General features: G+C 32.7%; 1 protein-coding gene across 1 annotated transcript; it reads right to left on the bottom strand.

The window, feature by feature from the left end:
- Positions 1–1,746: 1,746 nt before the first annotated feature.
- Positions 1,747–20,922, bottom strand: LOC129219379 (slit homolog 1 protein-like). The gene is made up of 5 exons (XM_054853755.1): positions 20,831–20,922; positions 15,440–15,732; positions 14,161–14,453; positions 11,950–12,083; positions 1,747–2,016 (listed from the first exon to the last, which is right to left on the bottom strand). Exons 1-5 carry the CDS (start codon positions 20,910–20,912, stop codon positions 1,862–1,864), a joined length of 957 nt encoding a protein of 318 aa, XP_054709730.1. The 5' UTR covers positions 20,913–20,922; the 3' UTR covers positions 1,747–1,861.
- Between the last annotated feature and the right edge of the window lie 474 nt (positions 20,923–21,396).

The following is a 21,396-nucleotide window of genomic DNA, read 5'->3' as shown; positions in this document are numbered from 1 at the left end:
TATCGACTTAGTTATTGGCAACTAAAAAAAATTTTCGTGAATGGACTTTCATCCCTTTAGCATCACTGAGAGCAGAAGTTCCCACACCGTACTATTCTGTTACATAGCTTATACAAATAACTGCTCCTCCATTTTCCTTTTTTTTTCCATTCTAAATGTGAAAGTTGTTGAAATATGTATTACGATACCTAAGAGCGCTGTTGCACCTTGAGAAGATAGAAAGAAAAATAGAGTTTCTGACAATTAAAGAAAAGCTAAAGATTATGTGCTTGAACAAATGCGTCGAAAGTAGCACAACAATTAGGTATGAGTGAATTTTCCATATGTGCAATTAAAAGTCTAGAAAAGGAAGTCCTTAAAAGTTCACGAAGTAGTATCTAAGCAAAATGCAAAAATTATGAAAATGGAAACTGCTCGTGTATTGTGAATTTAAGAAACCAGGAAGAAGGGTGTTGCGTTGCAATAGATGGAAACGTTGCAAAAGAACTAGTAAAGCATTTGTATTGTGTATTTAAAAATATATAAGAATAACGGTTTGATCACGCAAACATAACTCATCATCGTCTCCACTGTTTTAAGTTACAAATATCATTATTGGATCCACTGTACAGTAAAACTATATAGTGCATTTTCTTTTTCTTACTACATACTATACGTACCGTACTGGTTTATTTTATGTCTTTCTTTCCCATTGAACATTGATTTTGTGCATCGTAGAAATATTTTATGTTGAATAAAACGGTTTTTTGATCTATATATATAAAAATGAATGTTTGTCTGTATGTCATCCATGAACTCAAAAACTACCCGGCATATTTGGCTGAAACTTTCACCGTTTGTTATTTTTGGTACTGGGAATGTTTATAGACCAGTTCGAAAAAAATCCGATCGATAGTTCCTTTTTTATTCCAATTTAAGTCACAATCCATTGGATAAATACGAATGAAATTATCGGCTGCAGAAATTAATTCGCGTGAAAGATCTCATTGATAAGAAGTTAGCTGTTGCCATTTTTCTTGAGTTTGAACAAATAAATTCTTTCTTTATTGTTTTATGACTTTTCATGCAACGGGGGGATTTAAAACTTTTTCTATTTGATATTTTTAGCGATTGATCGATCTTGCAAACTGCGTGAGTACAAAATTTGAGTATAGTCACGGCTTCACTTGATACCTGGACCGATTATTATGAAAATTGCTATATATATGTATTTTTCCACGAGAAGGTGCATAATATGCTCATTGAAGCCACTCGCCACCAGGTGGCACTGCAGAGTAGCAACTTCTGCCCCGTTCAACCGACTGTCATGAAAATCAGTATAATGATGTATTTTTTTGTTGGCGTAGCAACGCGCGTCGGGTACAGCTAGTTTAAAATACAAATAAAAATTTAGTTTATGAAAGAAACAGTACTATATAGTTAAGAAATAATTTTTAACAGTTTGAGGTGGCCTTTACAAGTGTCGAAAATAATTGTGTTTGTTTATAAAAGTTTTTACACATATCCTTTTCCACAACGCGAAATTTCGACTTACGCGAAGGGTCTTGGAACGCATCCCTCGACTTAAGTCGGGACTCGACTGTAGAGCTTAATGGATTTACAAATTGACCTTATATCCTATTCCAATTTTATTAATGTTGCAAAAAAAAACATCAGATTTTTTTTTAAAATGAAGGTAAGATTCAAAAATATCATTTACTGACAAGAATGTGGCGTTGACTACAATTTTGAATTAGACCCCTCTGAACAGCTACAGTTCCAGAAATTTGTATTCGAATACATTCGAAGACTTATTGTTGAGTGCAATCAAAAATGAGAAAATATTGGTTCAATTTTCTATTTCCAAAAATAAATGTTTGTATCAAATATCAACACAGCCAAGTTTAGACCAACTGACTTTTCGAACTGGTACTCGTTCTTCATTATCTGGCATGAAGCAATGAATGCGAAATATATCCGTATTGTTATAACTTTTCTGCAGCCATTGGATAGAACAGTCACACTGGAATGGATTACCTTGAAAGAAAAATGAAGAGAGATGAACTTTTTACATTATTCCTGCTTAAAAATAGCTAAAAATGTACATGTATAAATGTGTAATCCTATTACGCGAGTAAAGATACATAATAAGTATTTTTAGACACATTCATATTTGATGTCAGTCAATCAATAAAATCGTACCCCACAGTTGAAGACGTGGGTACAATAAAGGATAGCTCCACTTTTAAAAAACTTCAAGAAAAGCGCGTTGAAAATTCATTTTTAAAGATTTTGTCTTTATATTAGATATTGGGGGGGGGGGGGGGTTTGCTGTTCCTGTCACGCACTACTGCTGTGCCATCTTCGGCGGGAAAGAGTAACATTGTAAATGGATATTCACTGAGTAAGGGTGCAATCCTTAACTGTGCCATGCACATTTATATAACGGCCCCTTTGGCCTTTGCGGAGAACTCTTGTTCTATGTTCTCACTATCCTTTCAATACCCCTTGGCATTAATAAAGTTTTGTTATAGTTTCAAAAGTTGCAGTCCACTCAAGCCTGAGCTCTCAACAGATATTACTATAAAATTTATCTCTGTGGAACCGATTTCAATGATATATTAATAAAATGATATAACAACTGTATGAAAAATGATTTGTAACGTATTGGAGCTGTCCTGTTGTTGCTCCAAATGCGTATAATAATCCAAAATAAATTTGGATTTTTTGGAGAAATGTCTCTCTGCTCCCCAATTTCCTGTCTCTCCAAAATCATTAAAGATTGTCCTTAATTTAGTTTCCATGACTTAAATTTCAAAAATTTTCTGGAGGAGAGCTTCCGAAAACTCACCTCCCTAACGTCATTGAAAGTCAACCAAAATTACACTGTAACAAATTTCGGAAACGTTTCCGAAATAGTAAGAATCCTTCATCCAATAGCGAACTCCTCGTTATTCAGAAAGCTTTTTGTTATTTCAAAAAACCTAGAAGCGGAAGTGCAGACGCAGTGCTTCGAAACGTATTTTATCCTTCCAACGCGACGCCAGTGAGTCGGAAATAACGAGAACTTATTTTTTCCTTATCTGTGGTTGCTGCAGTCAGCAACTGTTTAGCATTGGATTGCTTGTTATTTCATGTCTACAGAGTGGTAAAATGTATCGAAACTAATTTTATGCCTTTGCATTTTGGACTGCCCTTGATTTTTTAGACAATGTACGCAGCTATTAAGTTAGTTAATAGCGATTTGCTTCTTTATAATTTCCATTGCGACCATGATTAGACATATATTGTGTGTTCAAGCGTGAATAGTTTCAACACCCGTGTTTATACTTTGTGAAACGAAACCCTTTGGATTACTTATCCGGTGGTAATGGAGGTAATTAGATTTTATTCCGCTCATGTTCACTTGTAAGTATTAATGAATATTTTAAAGCATGTTGTTATATACATTTATATTTTTGTTGGTTTGCTTTTGATGAGGCTCCAATTGTAACTGCTTTTGACTTTATCTAATTAATTTAAAGTTATCCTACATACCTATGTGCGCAGTGTACTATTTGTTGTAACCAATTGAACCTGATTATTACTAATTTCGCAAACTAATTAAACTAATTCCGCAAAAGAAAGAAGATTTATATTTGAAAAGCAATCACAGAAAAGTTATTCCGAAGTACTCGAAAACGTTTTTGATATACTACATTGGTTCAAAAAAATCAATTGTTTAATTCATTAAAAATATGGTAATGCAAATTTTTTCTAGTATTGTAATATGCTTCACAAAAATTATTCATTCATTTAAAAATATTTATACCATTAGAAAATGACCCAGTTATCTATTAGTAAGCAACATAGTTATGCAATTAATTCATCTGCTTATTCATTTTGTTAAATGTGGTTAACAATAAAAAATTCCTTGACATTAGTTGTTCCGTAAATAACATTTCCTTCGTGGATATACTAGTTTAATGTAGGACAGTCAGGAGGAATGAGTCAGTGGCAAAAATTGGAACAGCTGCATTTACATGCCAAAATAAAAAGTAATATTATTTCATGTCATTGTTTTAAAAGTGATCATTTTTTAAAAAACTATGTTATTAATATGCAATGTACATATAGGGAGAAGACGAGGGGCGTTCACCACGCAGACTGTGCCATTCACTTTTTCAGGGGATTGCTTTTTTAAGGGGAGGGGGGGCGCTTTATAGCATTTTATGTGTGCACCATCACTCTTATGGTGTGGGGTGGGGATTCTCGTATATATGAAATGGAATAATCATTTAATAGAGTTCAATGTTTTAATAAATAAAATATATAATGCATTTTGCGCACTCTGTAAGAATAAAATCAGTAACCTATTTTGATTAAGTATTTATATTTGTGATGAACTGGAAAAGGGCAAGAACAGAAGAATCAACCCGAATGGTTCCAGCAGGGGGACTTGGTGTCATATTTGAATTCATCAATTTCTCTATTGGTACTTTTCGTTACACTTTGTTCGTCAGAGAAATTGACTTCAGGGGAACGAATTCCGGAACGCGAAGGGTAGGTAAGTCCTGTCAAATTTTATCCGAAGATAAAAGCTATCAAGTTTGATTCAAGATATGTTTTTAAGTTCTGCATTAAAAATACAATATGTTGATAGAGTTTTGTCTTGAAAATATTAAGAGAAAAATCGAAGTTTCAGATTGTTTAACAAACAATCTGAACCCACTTTTCAGAAAGTACATCCAATCCCCCGACGATTTTGTGATTATGAATGAAACTACTATATTATTTCATAAATTTTCAAAAATTTATAACTGTGCATATGTTATGTTGTTAACCATGCTATTTGTCATTAGAAATTCAAAAAAAAAAAAAAAAAAATCCACGAATGATTCTAAAATTGCTTGAATTATTGCTCTTAGATATGAAAGAATTGTAACTGATATAGTATGCAATACTATAGTAAAGAATTATATTTTAGAAAAAATCACGGAAAAAGGATTCCGAAATTCTCGGAAACGTTTTTGAAAATTGTTTGGAGAATTCCGAAATACTCAGAAACGTTTTCGAAACTTTCATGAACCGCAGCTGCACGATATACTCAGAAACGTTTCCGGATTTTTTTTTACAGTGTACGTTTCTGGAGCTTCAATTGGGACGGATTGCCGATCCCCTTAACATTACCAAAGAAGGTCTTAAAGTCGCATGCTGAAGATTTCAGCAGTTTCAAAAAAATTCCCGGGGATTGACATCGAATCTCTTTTTCCTAATATTCATTATCAACTTCTAAAACTGCATTTTTAGAGCTAAAATTAAAAACAAATTCGTTGGCGAGCTCCCGAACCGCCCTTTAATTATCAGAATTAGAGAAATAACAATTGCGATTTTACTATTACCATCACACTTTTTCTCCCTCTAACATTACCTAAGCCCCCGAATTTAAGACACATTTGATATTAAAAAGAGGTCTTCAATTTCATACACCTATTAATTTTTTTATTTCGGAATGGCCCTGAGAGTCGGGTTTTAACCCTTTTGGCAAGACGAAAGACAGTCAAAAATTAGGTTTTTAGGCTCTTAATTTTGGAAAATTTTCGGATCAGAGTCCCCATCCCTGCTATCGTCCCTACACTGTAAAAAAAATCCGGAAACGTTTCTGAGTATATCGTGCAGCTGCGATTCATGAAATTTTCGAAAACGTTTCTGAGTATTTCGGAATTCTCTTTCTATAATGTCCAGAAACGTGTCTGAGTATTTAGGAATTCTCTTTCTGTAATGTCCAGAAACGTGTCTGAGTATTTTGGAATACTCTTTCTGTAATTTTCAGAAATGTTTCTGAGTATTTCGGAATCCTCTTTCCGTAATTTCCAGAAATGTTTCTGAGTATTCTGTGCAGCGGTGGTTCATGAAAGTTTCGAAAACGTTTCCGAGTATTTCGGAACTCTCCAAACAATTTTCAAAAACGTTTCCGAGAATTTCAAAATCCTTTTTCCGTGATTTTTTTCTAAAATATAATTCTTTACTATAGTATTGCATACCATATCAGTTTCAGTTCTTTCATATGTAACAGCAATGAAACAAACAATTTTAGAATTATTCGTGGATTTTTTTTTTCTGAATTTCTAATGACAAATAGCATAGTTAACAGCATAACATATGCACAGTTATAAATTTTTGAAAATTTATGAAATAATATAGTAGTTTCATTCCTATTCCCAAAATCGCCAGGGGACGGGAGAGGGGTACTTTCTCAAAAGTGGGATTGTTTGTTAAACAATCTTAAACTTCAGTTTTTCTCTCAATATTTTCAAGACAAAATTATCAACATATTGTATTTTTAATGCAGAACTTAAAAACATATCTTGTATCAAACTTGATAGCTTTTATTTTCGGATAAAATTTGACAGAACTTACCTTCCCTTCGCGTCAAGTCTATTTCTCTGACGAACAAAGTGTACCGAAAAGTGCCAACAGAGAAATTGGTGAATTTAAATATGACACCAAGTCCTCCTGTTGGAACCATTCGGGGTGATTCTTCTGTTCTTGCCCTTTTCCAGTTCATCACAAATATAAATACTTAATCAAAATAGGTTATTGATTTTATTTTTACAATGTGCGCAAAATGCATTACATATTTTATTTATTAAAACATTGAATTCTATTGCATGATTACTCCATTTCATATATACGAGATCCCCCCCCCACACCATAAGAGTGATGGTGAACCCATAAAATGCTATAAAGCGTTCCCCCCCTCCCCTTAAAAAAAGCAATCCCTGAAAATGTCAATGGCAGTCTGCGTGGTGAACGCCCCTAGTCTTCTCCCCTTATGTACATTGTATATTAATAACATAGTATTTAAAAAAGGATCACTTTTAAAACAATGACATGAAATAATATTTCTTTTTATTTCGGCTTGTAAATGCAGCTGTTCCATTTTTGCCTCTGACTCATTCCTCCTGACTGTTCTATATTAAACTAGTATATCCACGAAGGAAATGTTATTTACCGAACAACTAATGTCAAGGAATTTTTTATTGTCAACCACATTTAACAAAATGAATAAGCACATGAATTAATTGCATAACTATGTTGCTTACTAATAGATAACTGAGCAATTTTCTAATGGTATAAATATTTTTAAATAAATGAATAAATTATAATAAAAAAAGATAAATAATACTGGCACATTTTTTGTGAAGCATATTACAACACTAGAAAACATTTGCATTACCATATTTTAAATGAATTAAACAATTGATTTTTTTTTTTTTTTGAACCAATGTATGTATATCCAAGTATTTCGAAATAACTTTTCTGTGACTGCTTTTCAAATATAAATCTTATTTCTTTTGCGTATATATAATCAGTTTCAATTGGTTACAACAAATAGTACACTGCGCACATAGGTATATAGGTTAACTTTAAATTAATTCGATAAACCCAAAAACAGTTACAATTGGAGCCTCATCAAATGCAAATCAACAAAAATATAAATGTATATAACAACATGTTTTAAAATATTCTTTAATACTTACAAGTGAACATGAGCGGAAGAAAATCTAAGTACCTCCATTACAACTGGATACGTAATCCAAAGGGTTTCGTTTCATTAAGTATAAAAACGGGTGTTGACACTATTCACGCTTGAACACACAATATAAATGTAATCATGGGCGCACCGGAAATTGTAAAGAAGCAAATCGTTATTAACTAACTTAATAGCTGCGTACATCGTCTAAAAATTCAAGGGCAGTCCAAAATGCAAAGGCGTAAAATTAGTTTCGGCACAATTTAATACTCTCTAGACATGAAATAACAAGCAATCTAATGCTAAACAGTTGCTGACTGCAGCAACCATAGATAAGGAAAAAATAAGCTCTCGTTATTTTCGACTCACTGGCGCCGGAAGGATAAAATTTACGTTTCGAAGCATTGCGCATCACTTCCGCTTCTAGATTTCTTGAAATAACAAAAAGCTTTCTGAATAATGAGGAGTTCGCTATTGGATGAAGGATTCTTACTATTTCGGAGACATTTCCGATATATCTAGAAACGTTTCCGAAATTTGTTACAGTGTAATATCACTAAAGGTAACTTAAAATTGCATTTTCAGAATTTCGATTTCGAAAGTTTACGGGAGGACAGCAGCTGCTTACTCGTTCCTTATGCCGTCGTACCAAACATAATCGAAAATCATGCTTTTTGGACTTCGATTGCAAACAATTTTCCACGAGGAACCTCTTTCCCTTGTCCAACGTTACCAAAGAGAACTTTAGAATGTGTTTTAAGAAAGGAAAGCTCCTAAATTTACATCTCTTTCCCGTAAACTCACCCAAAGAAAATTTGTAATGTCGTTTTCAAAACCTTATTGTCAAAAATTTTAGAGCCCCCCCCCGAACCTTTTCTCCCCCCAGCTTCATTAATCGTAAACCTTATAGCTTCGAAAATTTCCGAGTAAGAGCAACCACCTCCTCCCCTAGATCTGCTTCTTCCTTACAAACAATAATTTGGGCTCTCCTGACCTTCAAAGGTCATGAAAAGTGATTGGTGGTACATATTACTATTTCATGTTCCAACTTGAGGGCCAATTAAAGGTCCTCATGTCATTGGTATCTTTCGCTATTGTGACATTTACGACACCACATATCATTTTCTGTACCAACAAAACTTGTACATTATTGAGTTTTCATTTATGGGGGAGGAAACATTCGCTCACATTTAAACGTTTGGATAAAGTAACTCTTGGTAATTCAGTAAAATTACTGTTCAAAAGAAAAAACTAAAACAACCAATGATTACACCTGCCTCCCCCTGCTCCCCCGTCTTCCGAAATTTTCTTGCATTTTTCTGTTTTGCCCCCCCCCCCTTCCATGCGCAATAGTGCTTCAAAAATCATAACAAGTGACTTTTTCGAGTTTTTTTTTTTTTTTTTCTCGAAAATTTAAGACCTCCCTCCCCGAAACAAAGTCCTGGCTACGGCCTTGGTTCTAGTAAAAAATCAATTCAAGTCTTGTGATAAATTGCTCATTAGTTTCAGAATACAGTAACACCTGTAAAGTTGACCACCCTTGTAAGTTGACCACCTGTTTATGTTGACCGCTTTTGTCAGGAACGGAATTAGCCCTATCTTATATAATGAAGGAAAACCTCTGTAACTTGACCACCTCTCTATCTTGACCACCTGTCTATCTTGATCACTAATGTACGCCAAATTTGGTCTGGAGTATTGTAAAAAACCCTTTGTAAGTTGACCACTTGGTTTATTTTTTAAAACTTTCTTCAGCATATTATTTTATTTTATTGTTTATTTATTTATAATAATAATAAAAATAATAATATCTTTTTTTGGATAGTTTTCAAAGAATGTTTTTACTGCTTTGATGACATACTAGCATTTTACTAACTAAACAGCAGCATAAAGCTTATGTTGCTCTTTATTCTCCAAACTTGTTTTTTATTTCATTTGTTGTTCTATATGAGATAGCTTTTTGTACTCTGTTCAATGAAAATAGATGTCAGTAGAAAAGTTCAAAGTCTTTTCTTTCAGTTGCAATATGTTGTGGCAACACAGAAATTCTGATAAAAAGAGTAGGCCCGGATCTATACGTTTTAAGGCCCCCCTGCAACAAAATATGTAGGGCCCCTCCCTAGTGGTCAGCAGTGTCTATTTGTTAAGCGAATAAGCCTTAGTGCTAGTTTTTTTTTTGTCTATTTTTTTTCAATTTCTAGGGCCGTTAGCCCTTTAAGGACGCGGGCCCCTCGCACTGCGGATACACAGATCTGGGCTTGCTAATGAGTAATCAGTAAAGTTACATTTTTCTGGAGCAAGGGATTAAGAGATAGGACATTTTAATTTTGCCTTTATGAATTGGGAGAGTGGAGCTTGTTGCTTTTTGTGCTATACGTTTTACATAAAAAGGCTTTAAAAAGAAAGTTAGCGGAACTTGAGATTAATAAAAAGTATGAAATATCAAAAGTAATTGAAAATGGAGAAAGCCACAGAAAATAAGCTGGCATTTATGGAATTTCTAAAACTAGTGTCTAATATAGTTAAAAACAAGTTTAAAATAACAAAAGTATTTGAATAGTATTTTTAATTATTGTTCCACTTTCAATAATGTTAATCAATGAAAGGGGAATTGAACAGAAAGAGTAAGGATGAATTCTTCAAAAAAAAAAAAAAAAAATGAATACATGGTGCAAGAAATGTCAAAAAAAAAAAATGCCGCCCTTTATAAGTTGACCACCTGTCTAAGTTGACCGCCAAAGTACTGCACCGCGAGTGGTCAACTTACACAGGTTTCACTGTAGTACAAAATATTGGTAATGTTTCTCTTCACTTTTTCCTAAAACATAGCCTGACACAGCTCCTTTCCTTCAATATTTTATGGAATATTGGTCTCAGATGTCTCGTGCTCTTGAACAGAATGAAAGATAATGCAGTCGAAGTCACCTAACTGGGCTGATAACGAGCTCTGGTTTTACAAGAATCCGGATTTAACAAGGAAATCAGGAGTACAAGGTTGTCACAATGTTAAGCATAAGATGGCTTTTAAAGAGCAAACCCTGCTTAAAGCGAGCAATACAAGGTGATTAATAAAATTGATATTGACTTCCAACTCAGCTTATACTTTCTTGTAAAAAATCCTTTAACATTTCGAAGTCGACAGAGAGTTACAGAAAGTTAGTTTTCCTGAGAACAAGGGGTGATTGCCCTTTATTACTTCCTTTTACAAAAAAGGAAGTATTGTATTCGCGAAAAAAATTTCACTCAAAAATCGACCTTAATTTCCATTTTGCTCACCCCGAATGAATGTTGAGTTTTTTTTCCAGTCGACCACATGTGAATAAATGCGTAAGAACGTATAGACACGCGAAGTATCCATATTGACGATTCCCGAGTTAATACAACCCGTTTTCTCGTGATATCTGTACGTACGTTATGTATGGATGTGCGTGTGTGGTACGTACGTTATGTATGTCGCATAACTCAAGAACGGTATGTCCTAGAAAGTTTAAATTTAGTGCGTAGACTCCTAGTGGGATCTAGTTGTATACCTCCCCTTTTGGTTGCATTCAGGTGTTTCTAAAGGGGTCTTTTGCCCCGTTTTGGGGGGAAATCATTGTTAATTTGAATGTAAACTCAAGTGGTGTTACAATTTGGCAGACACTTGGCGATATATCGCCAGTCTTTCGGTCGCCAACTTGGCGATTTTTTTTTCTTTAAATCTGGTTTCAATTTGGCCATTGTTGGTGATATTTAGAGAGTAAACTATTGAATCACATTAAAATTGCCAATAATGGGAAAATGACGTTAAATTGGAGTAAAAGGAAGTCATGTGATGCACACATCAGCTCGTTTCTTAACTAGGGTAGGGAAGCATTTAAATGTTAGTTATTAGTTGGCACCGATTTTATTACTCCGAGGATATTGTTGCTCAAATGCGTGCTAAATGAGACGAAATATAACAATAAAAGCTACGACGTTAGTGAGACGAAATATAACAACGAAAGCTACGACGATAGTGACAAATGTGAGGAAGTATTATTTGAATCCCCTTCACCATAGTCAAAAAACACTTCAAACCTTTTTCGAAGCCAGGGATGGAAATGACAAGGTATTCCGGGTCATGAGTACTTTTCAAAAAAAAATAACACAGGAAAGAGACAACAAGAAGTTCAATGCAAATGATCAATTTCTTTGTCACTGCTCAGAAATAAAAAGCTAGAATGTATGAGTTCTTATGATTTTTTCTCGAACCTATCTTGACGAGTACTGTTATAACGAGAAAATATCGCATTCTCCTTGGCGCTCGTTATAAGCAAATTCTACGACTGTTTTTTTTTTTTTTTTTTTTCATAAATGTTTATGTAAAACATAAAAGCAGCAAGAAGTGGAGCTATCTCCTTGCATTAAAGTTTTCAATTGCAATATATAAATTTATCTTGATAATTAGCACAGAAAAATTCATTGATACTTACCTGCGAGATCAACGAAAAAACTTCTATCTTTAAATTCTGAAACTGTTTCTAGATTATTGTTTTGAAGGTTTACGTACGTCAGCTCTGGCATGTTTAAAAATAAATCCTCATCCAGGTATTCCAAATCGTTGTTCCTGCCAAAAAAGAAGCTCATATTTGTATTAATGCAAACATATGCTCCTGTGCCCACTATAAATAGAATTGGTAATGGCGTCAATGTTAATAATTTCGTTGCGTTTCAGAGAATGAGTTTCTGGAAGAAGGCAAGCATCTGTATAGCTATTGATGACCAAAAGCTCTGAAGTAGAACTTTGAAATTTGCTGTGTTTTAAGAAAAAAAAAAACATGCGGTAAGGTAGGGGGCGCAAATATTGCCCACTTCAAGTAATTTTCTTCAAAAATGTATAAATATTTCTGAAATAAGTATGAAATTGGTCTGAGGTTGGTGTGATATAATTAAGTGACTAGATATTCTGGCAATAAAATTTTAAGAGCGTCAGCATCTTGGACGTATTAATAAAAATAGCTGAACATTAACATTTTCCTAATATCGCCCGCCGGGTGTTCCTAATGTCGCCAACATGCAGAAAGTGTTGGAAAATCGAAGAAATAATTTAGAAGCAAATATTTCATTTTTACATGCCTTTTATATGCATTTTCTAACACATATATTGGACTAACAAGCAATTTTAGAAATTATAAAAAATTTGTCTTTTTTTTTTTTTTTTCGTTTCTTCCGTTTTTCATGAAACCAATAAAAGCCCTTCTTTCATCGTAGCCAAGTTTCACAATGTTTGTCACATGAAATAACATCTTTTACAAATGCCACTTTGTGCGTCGTCATCGTCGTTATTACTGTCGCTCTCATTAAGGCCTCTATAGTAGCCCCTCAGCCTCAAGTTATTGGGGCTTTAACTCTCATCCGTTCCCGCATAGGGTGGGTCATCGTAATCAGCCGAACGGAATGAATTAAGAGAAGGCATTCTCTTTCTCGCATTTCGTTCCTTTTTAGTTTGATCAGCTTGGCTTGTGGCTTGTCAAAAAGAGAGCTATCCTTTACTTTTGTTTTTCTCTTTTTTTTTCTTGGAAAGTATTTTTATAGAACTGATGTCAAATCTACTGATCCAGCCCTGGAATGTGATAGAGAGTAATGAAAGGGTTGATATTACTATGATCACATTTTGGGGATTTGCTGAGGAGTTGCTATGGGAGTTCTGGCCTTTGTTCTTCGTATTGCTTAATGGGTGATAATTAGAACACATTGGTGAATGATATTGGGCAGAACCCCAAAAAGCAAACATGGCGGTTTTTACTGCCAGATTTACACTGTAAACCCAAACTACTTCAACTTAACAAATAGCCGTAATTTTACATCGCGTTAATGAAACAGTGCAATACTACTAATTACTACTATCTAACATTGACAATAAATGGAATATTTTAATAAATCATCTCACTAAAAAATCTGAAAAAAAAAAATCATCACAAAAATGAGAAACACTAGTGTCTTCAAAGTTTTACATTTGGCTGTTGTTGCTGGTGAGTAGACTTATCAGGGTTCATCGTCTATGTTGCAACACTTGTTATTAATGACGATAAGTGATATTAGATACTCGGACGGGGGGTCCCCTACCTTACATTTTTCAAACAATAGTTTTTTCTGTAATATTAAGATTCTGTTGCTTAAATAACATTAAAAAATGGTATAAATAAATAATTTATAAATTACTTGCATCGATAATTTATAAAATAAACTTGAACTTATGGGGGATGAAGTGTTAAAAGTTTCGGATCACATTTAGGCTTCTATTAATTTGGATTACATGAATAACCATTTGACGTGATCTATTACATTGCATCAGTTTTTGAAATGCATCATTGTAATGAAAAGGAAATGATCGTCTCGAAAAATAACCTTTCCACTTGCAAATATGGGTTCAGAAAACCTGCATCTTACATCACTAAACAACGAAAGGAACATTAATAACAGCATTTTTAAAAGAAATTAATATGTTAAAAAATATTATGTGTTTTTATTTTGTTTAACTACTTTTTTTTAAGTTAAGAAAATGATATTTCTCATAACCCAAATCATCAGAAATGCATGATCTATTTCAATATTTAGCGCAGAAATTAACTGTAATATGTAAAGAAAGCTATAAAAGAAATAAGTTAAAAAGTATTTATAGCTGCTTGAGTACAATTCCTTACTTAAAGTTGACGGCATGTAAGTTTATTGCTGGATTAGGCAGAAAGCTTCGTTCAAAGTATTTAATTTCATTCCCTAGAAATTGGAAAAATGCAAGGTTTTTGAAAGCAGAAAAGGCTCCAGCTTCTATCCATCTCACTCGTGATTTCTCAATAACTAGAGCTCTTAACGAAGTCAGGTTCATGTTTTTAAATGTATGTCCAATGTACACCATATCGCTGTTCTTAATACGAAGACTGTTCAAATCTTGGCAAGCGTTCAAAACTGTCCAGTTCCAGTTATATGGATAAAGTACCTATAAAAATTCAAAATATGTGACTACACCAATCACGTAAGTGTGAAATATAAACATTTAGAAGAATAATTCTCTTTTTTAATTATTTTCTTCTTTTTTTCTTGTTTAGACGAATCGTTCAAAAAGAGATTTGTTGGTTACACATTTTTTAATTTTGATGTTGTTTGAATAGATAAATGAAGTTGCTTTAAATTTCTGACTGAGGTAAATTTGAGCACAACTTTCTTAAATTAAGTAAATACTTTTCTAAACTAGAAAATGAGAAATAACGAACAGTAGAATTTAATGTGAAAATTGTTATTAATTTGTTGGTTTAGAGTTTTATAGTATAGCAATTGATTTTTTTCTTTTCTTTTTTGTTAAAATAACTGTCCGTAATTCGGAGTGTAAGCTATTCAGAGTGAATAATATGGAAAAAAACTATATAAAGGAAGTGGAACTCAAAGAAATGTTCACTATTTGGGAGTGTCCATTAAAGAGGCTTACTTACATTTTGTTTTGTCATGCAATCAACATTCTTCTTGATTTAGGTTACTGTTATTTCTTTATTACTAAAGTTAAATTTTAGATGACCTTTCATGAAACACTTTTTGTCACTCTCCTGCTGCTGCTTTTCACCTTCCCGTTTTGTGTGAAAATTTGACGCCTTCTTTTGAGAGGTGTAGCTTGTTGCATTGTTGAAATCCCTCTATTTTTCTTTTAATAAGTTCCTAACAAAGAGTTAATGGGAAAATTTTCAAAGGCGAATAACATTTCTCACATGTTCTTTGGATATCTTTTGAGAAGTAAAATATTAACAGAACGGCTGTTTGTATTTCCCGAGAATCATAGAAAATATTGTTTATAAGTATTTTTGCCAGAAGTCGTATTGATCAAATATTTTATATAAACTGATAGAAACAAATTACAATTTTATGACACGTGCAAGTACCAATAAAAGTGTATAAAACGTTACAACAGCAATGAAATATTTGTGAAACACTTACCTTTTCTATTACAATTTTCGTTATCAACTCTCCACCATTAAAAGGATTTTCGTCTGAAAAAGGAACTGATAAGAAAGGCATCGAACTCTCTTTCAGTCGCAATTCCGTGAAGCTGGACTCCAGAAGAAAGTCATTAGGTAAAGCTGCTAAGTCACAATGAGTGATTTGCAGTCTTGAAACAGTGCAGTTACTTTTGATGTCTTGCAGTTTCTCGTTTAGTTGATCTGGATCTTGAAAATCTCTGCAGCTAATTTCATTTTTATTGCAAATGCAGTATCCTTCGTCTGTTTTTCCTACAGGATACATGAAAGAATTTTTGCTTTCCCCAGTGTAATAAATAAAACTATACAAATTGTTATGATTTTTTCACTTCTCTGCTATAGTTCCAGTAAGTGAACTTTGTTTTCCTTATTCTCCAGTGCATAAAAGTCAAACTGTTGCATTTTACTTTGTAATATTTAAGAAATGCACCGTTTAAAAGAAGATCTCTCCAGCTCAGAGAAAATAAGCATCACTAAAAGATTAATTAATGAAAATACACTTTTCATCGATAATGATACATCTGTAGTTGTAAATATTTTACACTGATATATATATATATATATATATATATATATATATATATATATATATATATATATATATATATATATATTCATTGTAAACAAAAACCTCACGTGTTTCTGAACATTCCCGTGCAAACCGCATCATTTTGTTGTAAATAGTTCGATATTTAAAAGGTTTTAAAAAGACTACTGACTTTTGGATCACCCTGTACTTAGTCATACTTAGAAAAATGTAGATACAGTTGACTCTCTGTTTAACGACTTTCAAAGGACCACAAAAAATCGTACTTAAGTAGAAATCGTCCTTAAATAGAATGCATTTAACACTATAGTGGGCCATCTGGGACCGTGAAAAGCCGTCGTTAAATAGAGCGTCGTAAAACAGAGAGCCAGCTGTATATTTTTCTAAGTGTTATATTGCGTGAGCATTATCTCAGCAAAAATAACCCTGTTGTAAAAATTTCCCCTCCAATAAAACCTTTAACTCTTCCCCACAAAAAAGAAAGCCTTCATCCTAAACCAGAAAAAAAAATCAGCCTTAAGAAGTTATGATATCTAGTTTGCCCGCCAAGTATCTGCCAAACTATCATCCTCCCTGTTCTCCTCTTTCATCACACCTACTTCCGTTAGATCCTCCTCGCGCAAAAATTCGCGAGATCGTGACTTCATGCTGATCAGGAAGCATAACTGATGAGAAAGCGTTATCAACTAACGGTTTTTAATTATTAGACAAAAGTGTGCAAAAAGTATTATATAAGAGTGATGTGAAAAGTACATGATCTGATTTTGGAGAAAGTTTTTCTTCTACATGGTTCACTATAGGTTTCTAGTATAAAAAAAGTTATTTATTGTTATTGTTATTGTATCTTAATTTATAAGTAGTTGATGAATTTACAAAGATAAATGTCGCTGTATACCGTCATTATTTTCCTGTGATTTGATAAGCTAAAAAATTAGATTTTTGGTCGTTAAGGTTGTTAGCCTTCGGAGAACCTCGGTGCCCTTATAATATGACACCGGAGTATCGGGTAGACGATATGTTTATGTGTTGCATATGCTGCACATGTGTGCACAAATGCACATGAGTGATTTAAAAAAAAAATAAAAAACAAAAAAAAAAATGGAAAATAAAAAAAATTCTCGGTTGCCTCAAATTGGACGATTGATCTTTCTCATTTCCATAGAAACAAACATGAATTTTTTTGAAATGTTTTTGAGATAATCGAATGTGGTTTAATATACATTGATACTAAAAGTCTCTTTCAATTCGTTTTAGTTTGATACTACTTTTTGTTGTTTTTGTCTTCAACTTTGTGTGAAGAAATATTTGCCGAAGTTTTTCTTTTTAGGGCCTATGTTCCTAATAAGGTCAAATCGCTTTTCTTTGCAAAAAAAAAAAAAAAAAAAATACTGAAAAACAAAATTAAAACTCAAATTTTCACTTGGTTTTATTTTTTCTCGAAGAGTTTATGAGTCGTCTGATGAATATGCAAAAGCTGGAGCAATTTAATCATAAAGGAGCGAGATATTTGGTTTTTAACCTTAGTGTAGCCTTCTCAAATCGCACTTAAGCACTTATCTCAATTAATAGAGATTTACTACCGTGCCGTGAGAAAATTAATTCTTCAAAGGGTGCCTCGAGTTGAAAATGTTTGAGAACCCCTAGTAAAGCTCATTTCCAGCTATTTACGGCGAAGAATGATCAAAAACCTTTCTTTGTTTTCTCAATTTGTTGCTGGTTTCCTAAATGAATGGGCGATTTAATTTTTATTGGAAAATAACAGCTAGGCATAGCTTTTATGTGACAGAAGTTGCAGAACGATTTGTCTCTTACTTCTCGAGAAATTCGCAAAAATGAAATTTTGAAATTTTCGCAATACTTTTTGTGATATAGTCTCTAATGTATAAGCCGCGTTATACCAGTTACTTTAATTTTTTTTACAGGAACAAGAACAAAAAGAAATACAGCATTTTCTTGCAATTCTTGAGGCGATTCATAATGTGCTACTGCAATTAGCTGGATCGGACCTAGACAAATGACAATGAGAAGTAAATCTACAAGAAAAATTCCTTGGGGACGTAGAAATAAGGATTTTTGTCGAATAATGGATATTTGCAGTAGTCTTTAATGTTCAAATTTATTCAAACTATTTAATATCGTCAGACATCAATTTTATTAGTTAAATAAAGCTTAATTTAATATTGTTAAGATAATAGCAATAACGGTTGAAATAAAAGTAATTTGCATTTTTAACAAGTGTCAAAATCCTTGTGAAGCAAATTTGAAAGCCGTATTACATATAAGATGATTATGTGATTTCAGTTTAGTTACCTGATTATGTTTCTGATACAATAAAGGCTTTTTTCCAGCTAGTTTCATATCTGCACGCTCTTGGGGCAAGCAGTGAATGGTCTTGAAAATCATGCAATTTTATGATTTCCACAATTTTAGAGTCAAAAGTTTCAGTGCACCAAGAGTCAAAGCCACATATTTTACTTTTTTTTTGGGTATTGTTCTTTAGTATATTTAGTGAAATATGTATATACTTTTTTTTTCACTGTTAGTGCAAAATTTCGAGGATCAAACACCAGCGTAGTCGGAATTTACCTTCTGCGAGAGGGGAGTCACAACAGACCGTGCATACTATGATTGATAATATGTTCTGAAACCAATGAGCTCTGAAGGGATTAACCTACCTTTCTGCGCTCCTGACTGGGTCTTCTGTGGAACATTAGGGTGTATCGAAAAAACCTTTTATTTATATTATTTTTTTTTTCGGAAAATCCAAATTAAGGCTGATAAAAATTGCCCATACAGACCCTCAAGTACAGCGAACACTTTTTATTAAAATAGCAAAAATATATAGGTCTCCTGGATAAGACCTCAAGTTTATAATTTTCTACATAAAATTTTTCTGAAGATTTTTGTTTTAAATTAAGGCACATTTAAAAAGTAGTTTCAAGTTGAGTGAAGTAAAAAATGAAATATGATTGTTTTAAGCAAAGCTTTCTCTTAAGTAATTTAGATCTACCGCACAAAACTCAAAAACGATGATTTTTTAAAGTTAAATTTTTCATAACGAACAAATTAATTACACTGCGCGGTATGAAAAATGCTTCTGACGTTATTCTTGGTGATCCTTACAAAAAATGACTTCCTGAATCGAAATAAGACAACAGTTCCCCTCCCCCCCCCTATTTTTTTTTAGTTTTCGACAACTTCATAGCCATTATTCTGATTTAGAGGGGAAGGGAGCATTGTATTAGCCATTTATTCTTTTGAATGGGTAAAAATCTCAAAAATATAAATATTAGTAGCAAAAGAGACTCTTAAGTGGGTATCCCCCCCCCCTCCCAAATATTTAAAAAACCTAAAAACTTCCTTTTTCTGTTTTCCTTTTCTTTAATTTTTCACACATTTTCTGGTGCAAAACCAGAGTATTGGCCTCTCTGGAAAAAGCCCTCTATCTGAAAATATTATGTACACGTTGCAAAAATATTTTTACAAAATCTTGGGAATGTTGCACGTGGCATGAGAATCGCATCGCAGATCTCCAGTAGTAAAGAAACTTTCATTCACTGGCATTATTAAGTTTGAAAATTAAACTTTTTTTTTTTTTGCATTAATGCAAATTTATATTTCTGGTTTTAGTGTTGAGTTTTCATATCCAATTCTTGTAATAATATGCTGGTAGGTAATAAAATTAAAATAATATTTGAAGAATTGTTTTTTATTCGATAAAAATGGGGTTAAATATTCCTTTCTTTAACTTTCAAAAAATACCGAACAATTCTTAATGCTCGAGATGTTTTTATGTTTAGATAGGGTGCATTTGCCCTTGTTATCTTACAAGAAAACTTGTTTTTCAAACTTAAGACTCAATTTCTGAAGAGTAACATTTTTACGATGTACGTATCAGTTTGTTCAAGCAGTGATTACAAAAATAAATTAATGTAGCAGTGATAACGAAAATAAATAAAATGTGTTCCCAAAACTAATGTGGTGAACGAGTTATCGTTCACCACATTATTTTTACTAATGTAATCATCTACACAAAAATATTTCTGTTGTTAGTTTTCGGTTCCAAATAAAGTTCTAAAGTTTCCTTCCAATAAATTTTTAAAAGCATTATTTCTTCAAAATATATTTAGATTTTTAGACTTTCTTCACCAAAAAAATTATTAAAAGACATATTTATTCAGGACGCAAATAATTAAAAACGAAAACATAAGATTACAGTATTGTTGTAATTACTACCGAAAATGGTCTCTCATAACTCATTACAAGTGAAAGCAAAACTGTTCAAAAATCATACTAACTACAACTGGCAAGTTATTTTTAATGAACTGATTAATAACGGATTAAAAAACTGAAGCACAAAGAGTGAGGAAAACAACGAAAAGTGAAATATGGGTCATTACACAGTATTCAGGCGTCACGATCGGGATATTTTACAGCCAAATTTTGAAACATTTCTGTTTTTTCCAGTGTGAAAACTCGGAAGGTTTTCAAATGTTTTTTAACTCTCTTATTTGTATTTTCTCATTGAAAAAAAAAAATATTATTCAAAAATTTGGGTATGGAATGAACCATACGTAACACCTGAATACCACGGAAGGAATCAATCTAAAATAACTAGCCATCTTTATCAAAAAGGTGTGTTCATAATTAAACTCTCAATAAACATTATTTTTTTAGGAATGATTTTTTTTTCATTTCAAATATTAATCTTTCCAGTCACTCAAAATTTCTTTCAGTTTTCAATCAGAGTTTCACAGGTTCATGAAACATATAAAAACGAGCAGCACATGTAAAATTACTTACTTAGTGAGGAAGCATTGGAGAAAAATAGGACGATAAATAAAGCCGAAAATTTTGTTATTTTGGCAAAAAACGATGCAACCATGTTGTTTATTTTTGTGATCCGTTTTCTGTCTAAAGAATTTAGCAAAAACGTAAACTTAGTCTTTATCAGTAGTAACCTTAGCAACGCTTGCGCAGTCCAAAAAGTTTCTTCAGTTTTAGAGCAATAAAAAAAAGTCTTAGAATATAATTTCAAAATTGCGTCGGAAAACATTAACATTGAGTTTTTAAAATGTAGCGAAAAGAAAACTTGGTTTTAATGACTTTCACATAACAAAAATCGTAGCTTGATTTATAATTATCTAAGGCAAAGCGCCCCCCCCCCCAACCCAAAAAATAGTTTCTAAAACTGACATCTTTAAATAAAACAAATCATTACCAATTTTTAAAAATAACTTATAATGAGTTTTTCCTTTTTCCTAAGAAATAAAAACTCATTCTAAATTATTTCAGAAAATTGTTAAGAATTCCAGTCATATTAAGAGTCATTTTTTTTAAAACTGGACAAAGTGAATGGGGGCCTGATA

This window comes from Uloborus diversus, chromosome 3 (genome assembly GCF_026930045.1).
Source record: "Uloborus diversus isolate 005 chromosome 3, Udiv.v.3.1, whole genome shotgun sequence".
Taxonomy (NCBI): domain Eukaryota; kingdom Metazoa; phylum Arthropoda; class Arachnida; order Araneae; family Uloboridae; genus Uloborus; species Uloborus diversus.
This window is presented reverse-complemented; position numbering and strand designations above follow the sequence as displayed.

Excerpts from the sequence above, each read along its gene's own strand:
- LOC129219379 (XM_054853755.1), bottom strand. The coding sequence starts at position 20,912 with ATGGTTGCATCGTTTTTTGCCAAAATAACAAAATTTTCGGCTTTATTT. Across the intron at positions 15,733-20,830 it reads CTCCAATGCTTCCTCACTAA|GAAAAACAGACGAAGGATAC; the intron begins GTAAGTAATTTT and ends TGTATCCTGTAG. Across the intron at positions 12,084-14,160 it reads TTACATGCCGTCAACTTTAA|GAACAACGATTTGGAATACC; the intron begins GTAAGGAATTGT and ends CTTTTTTGGCAG.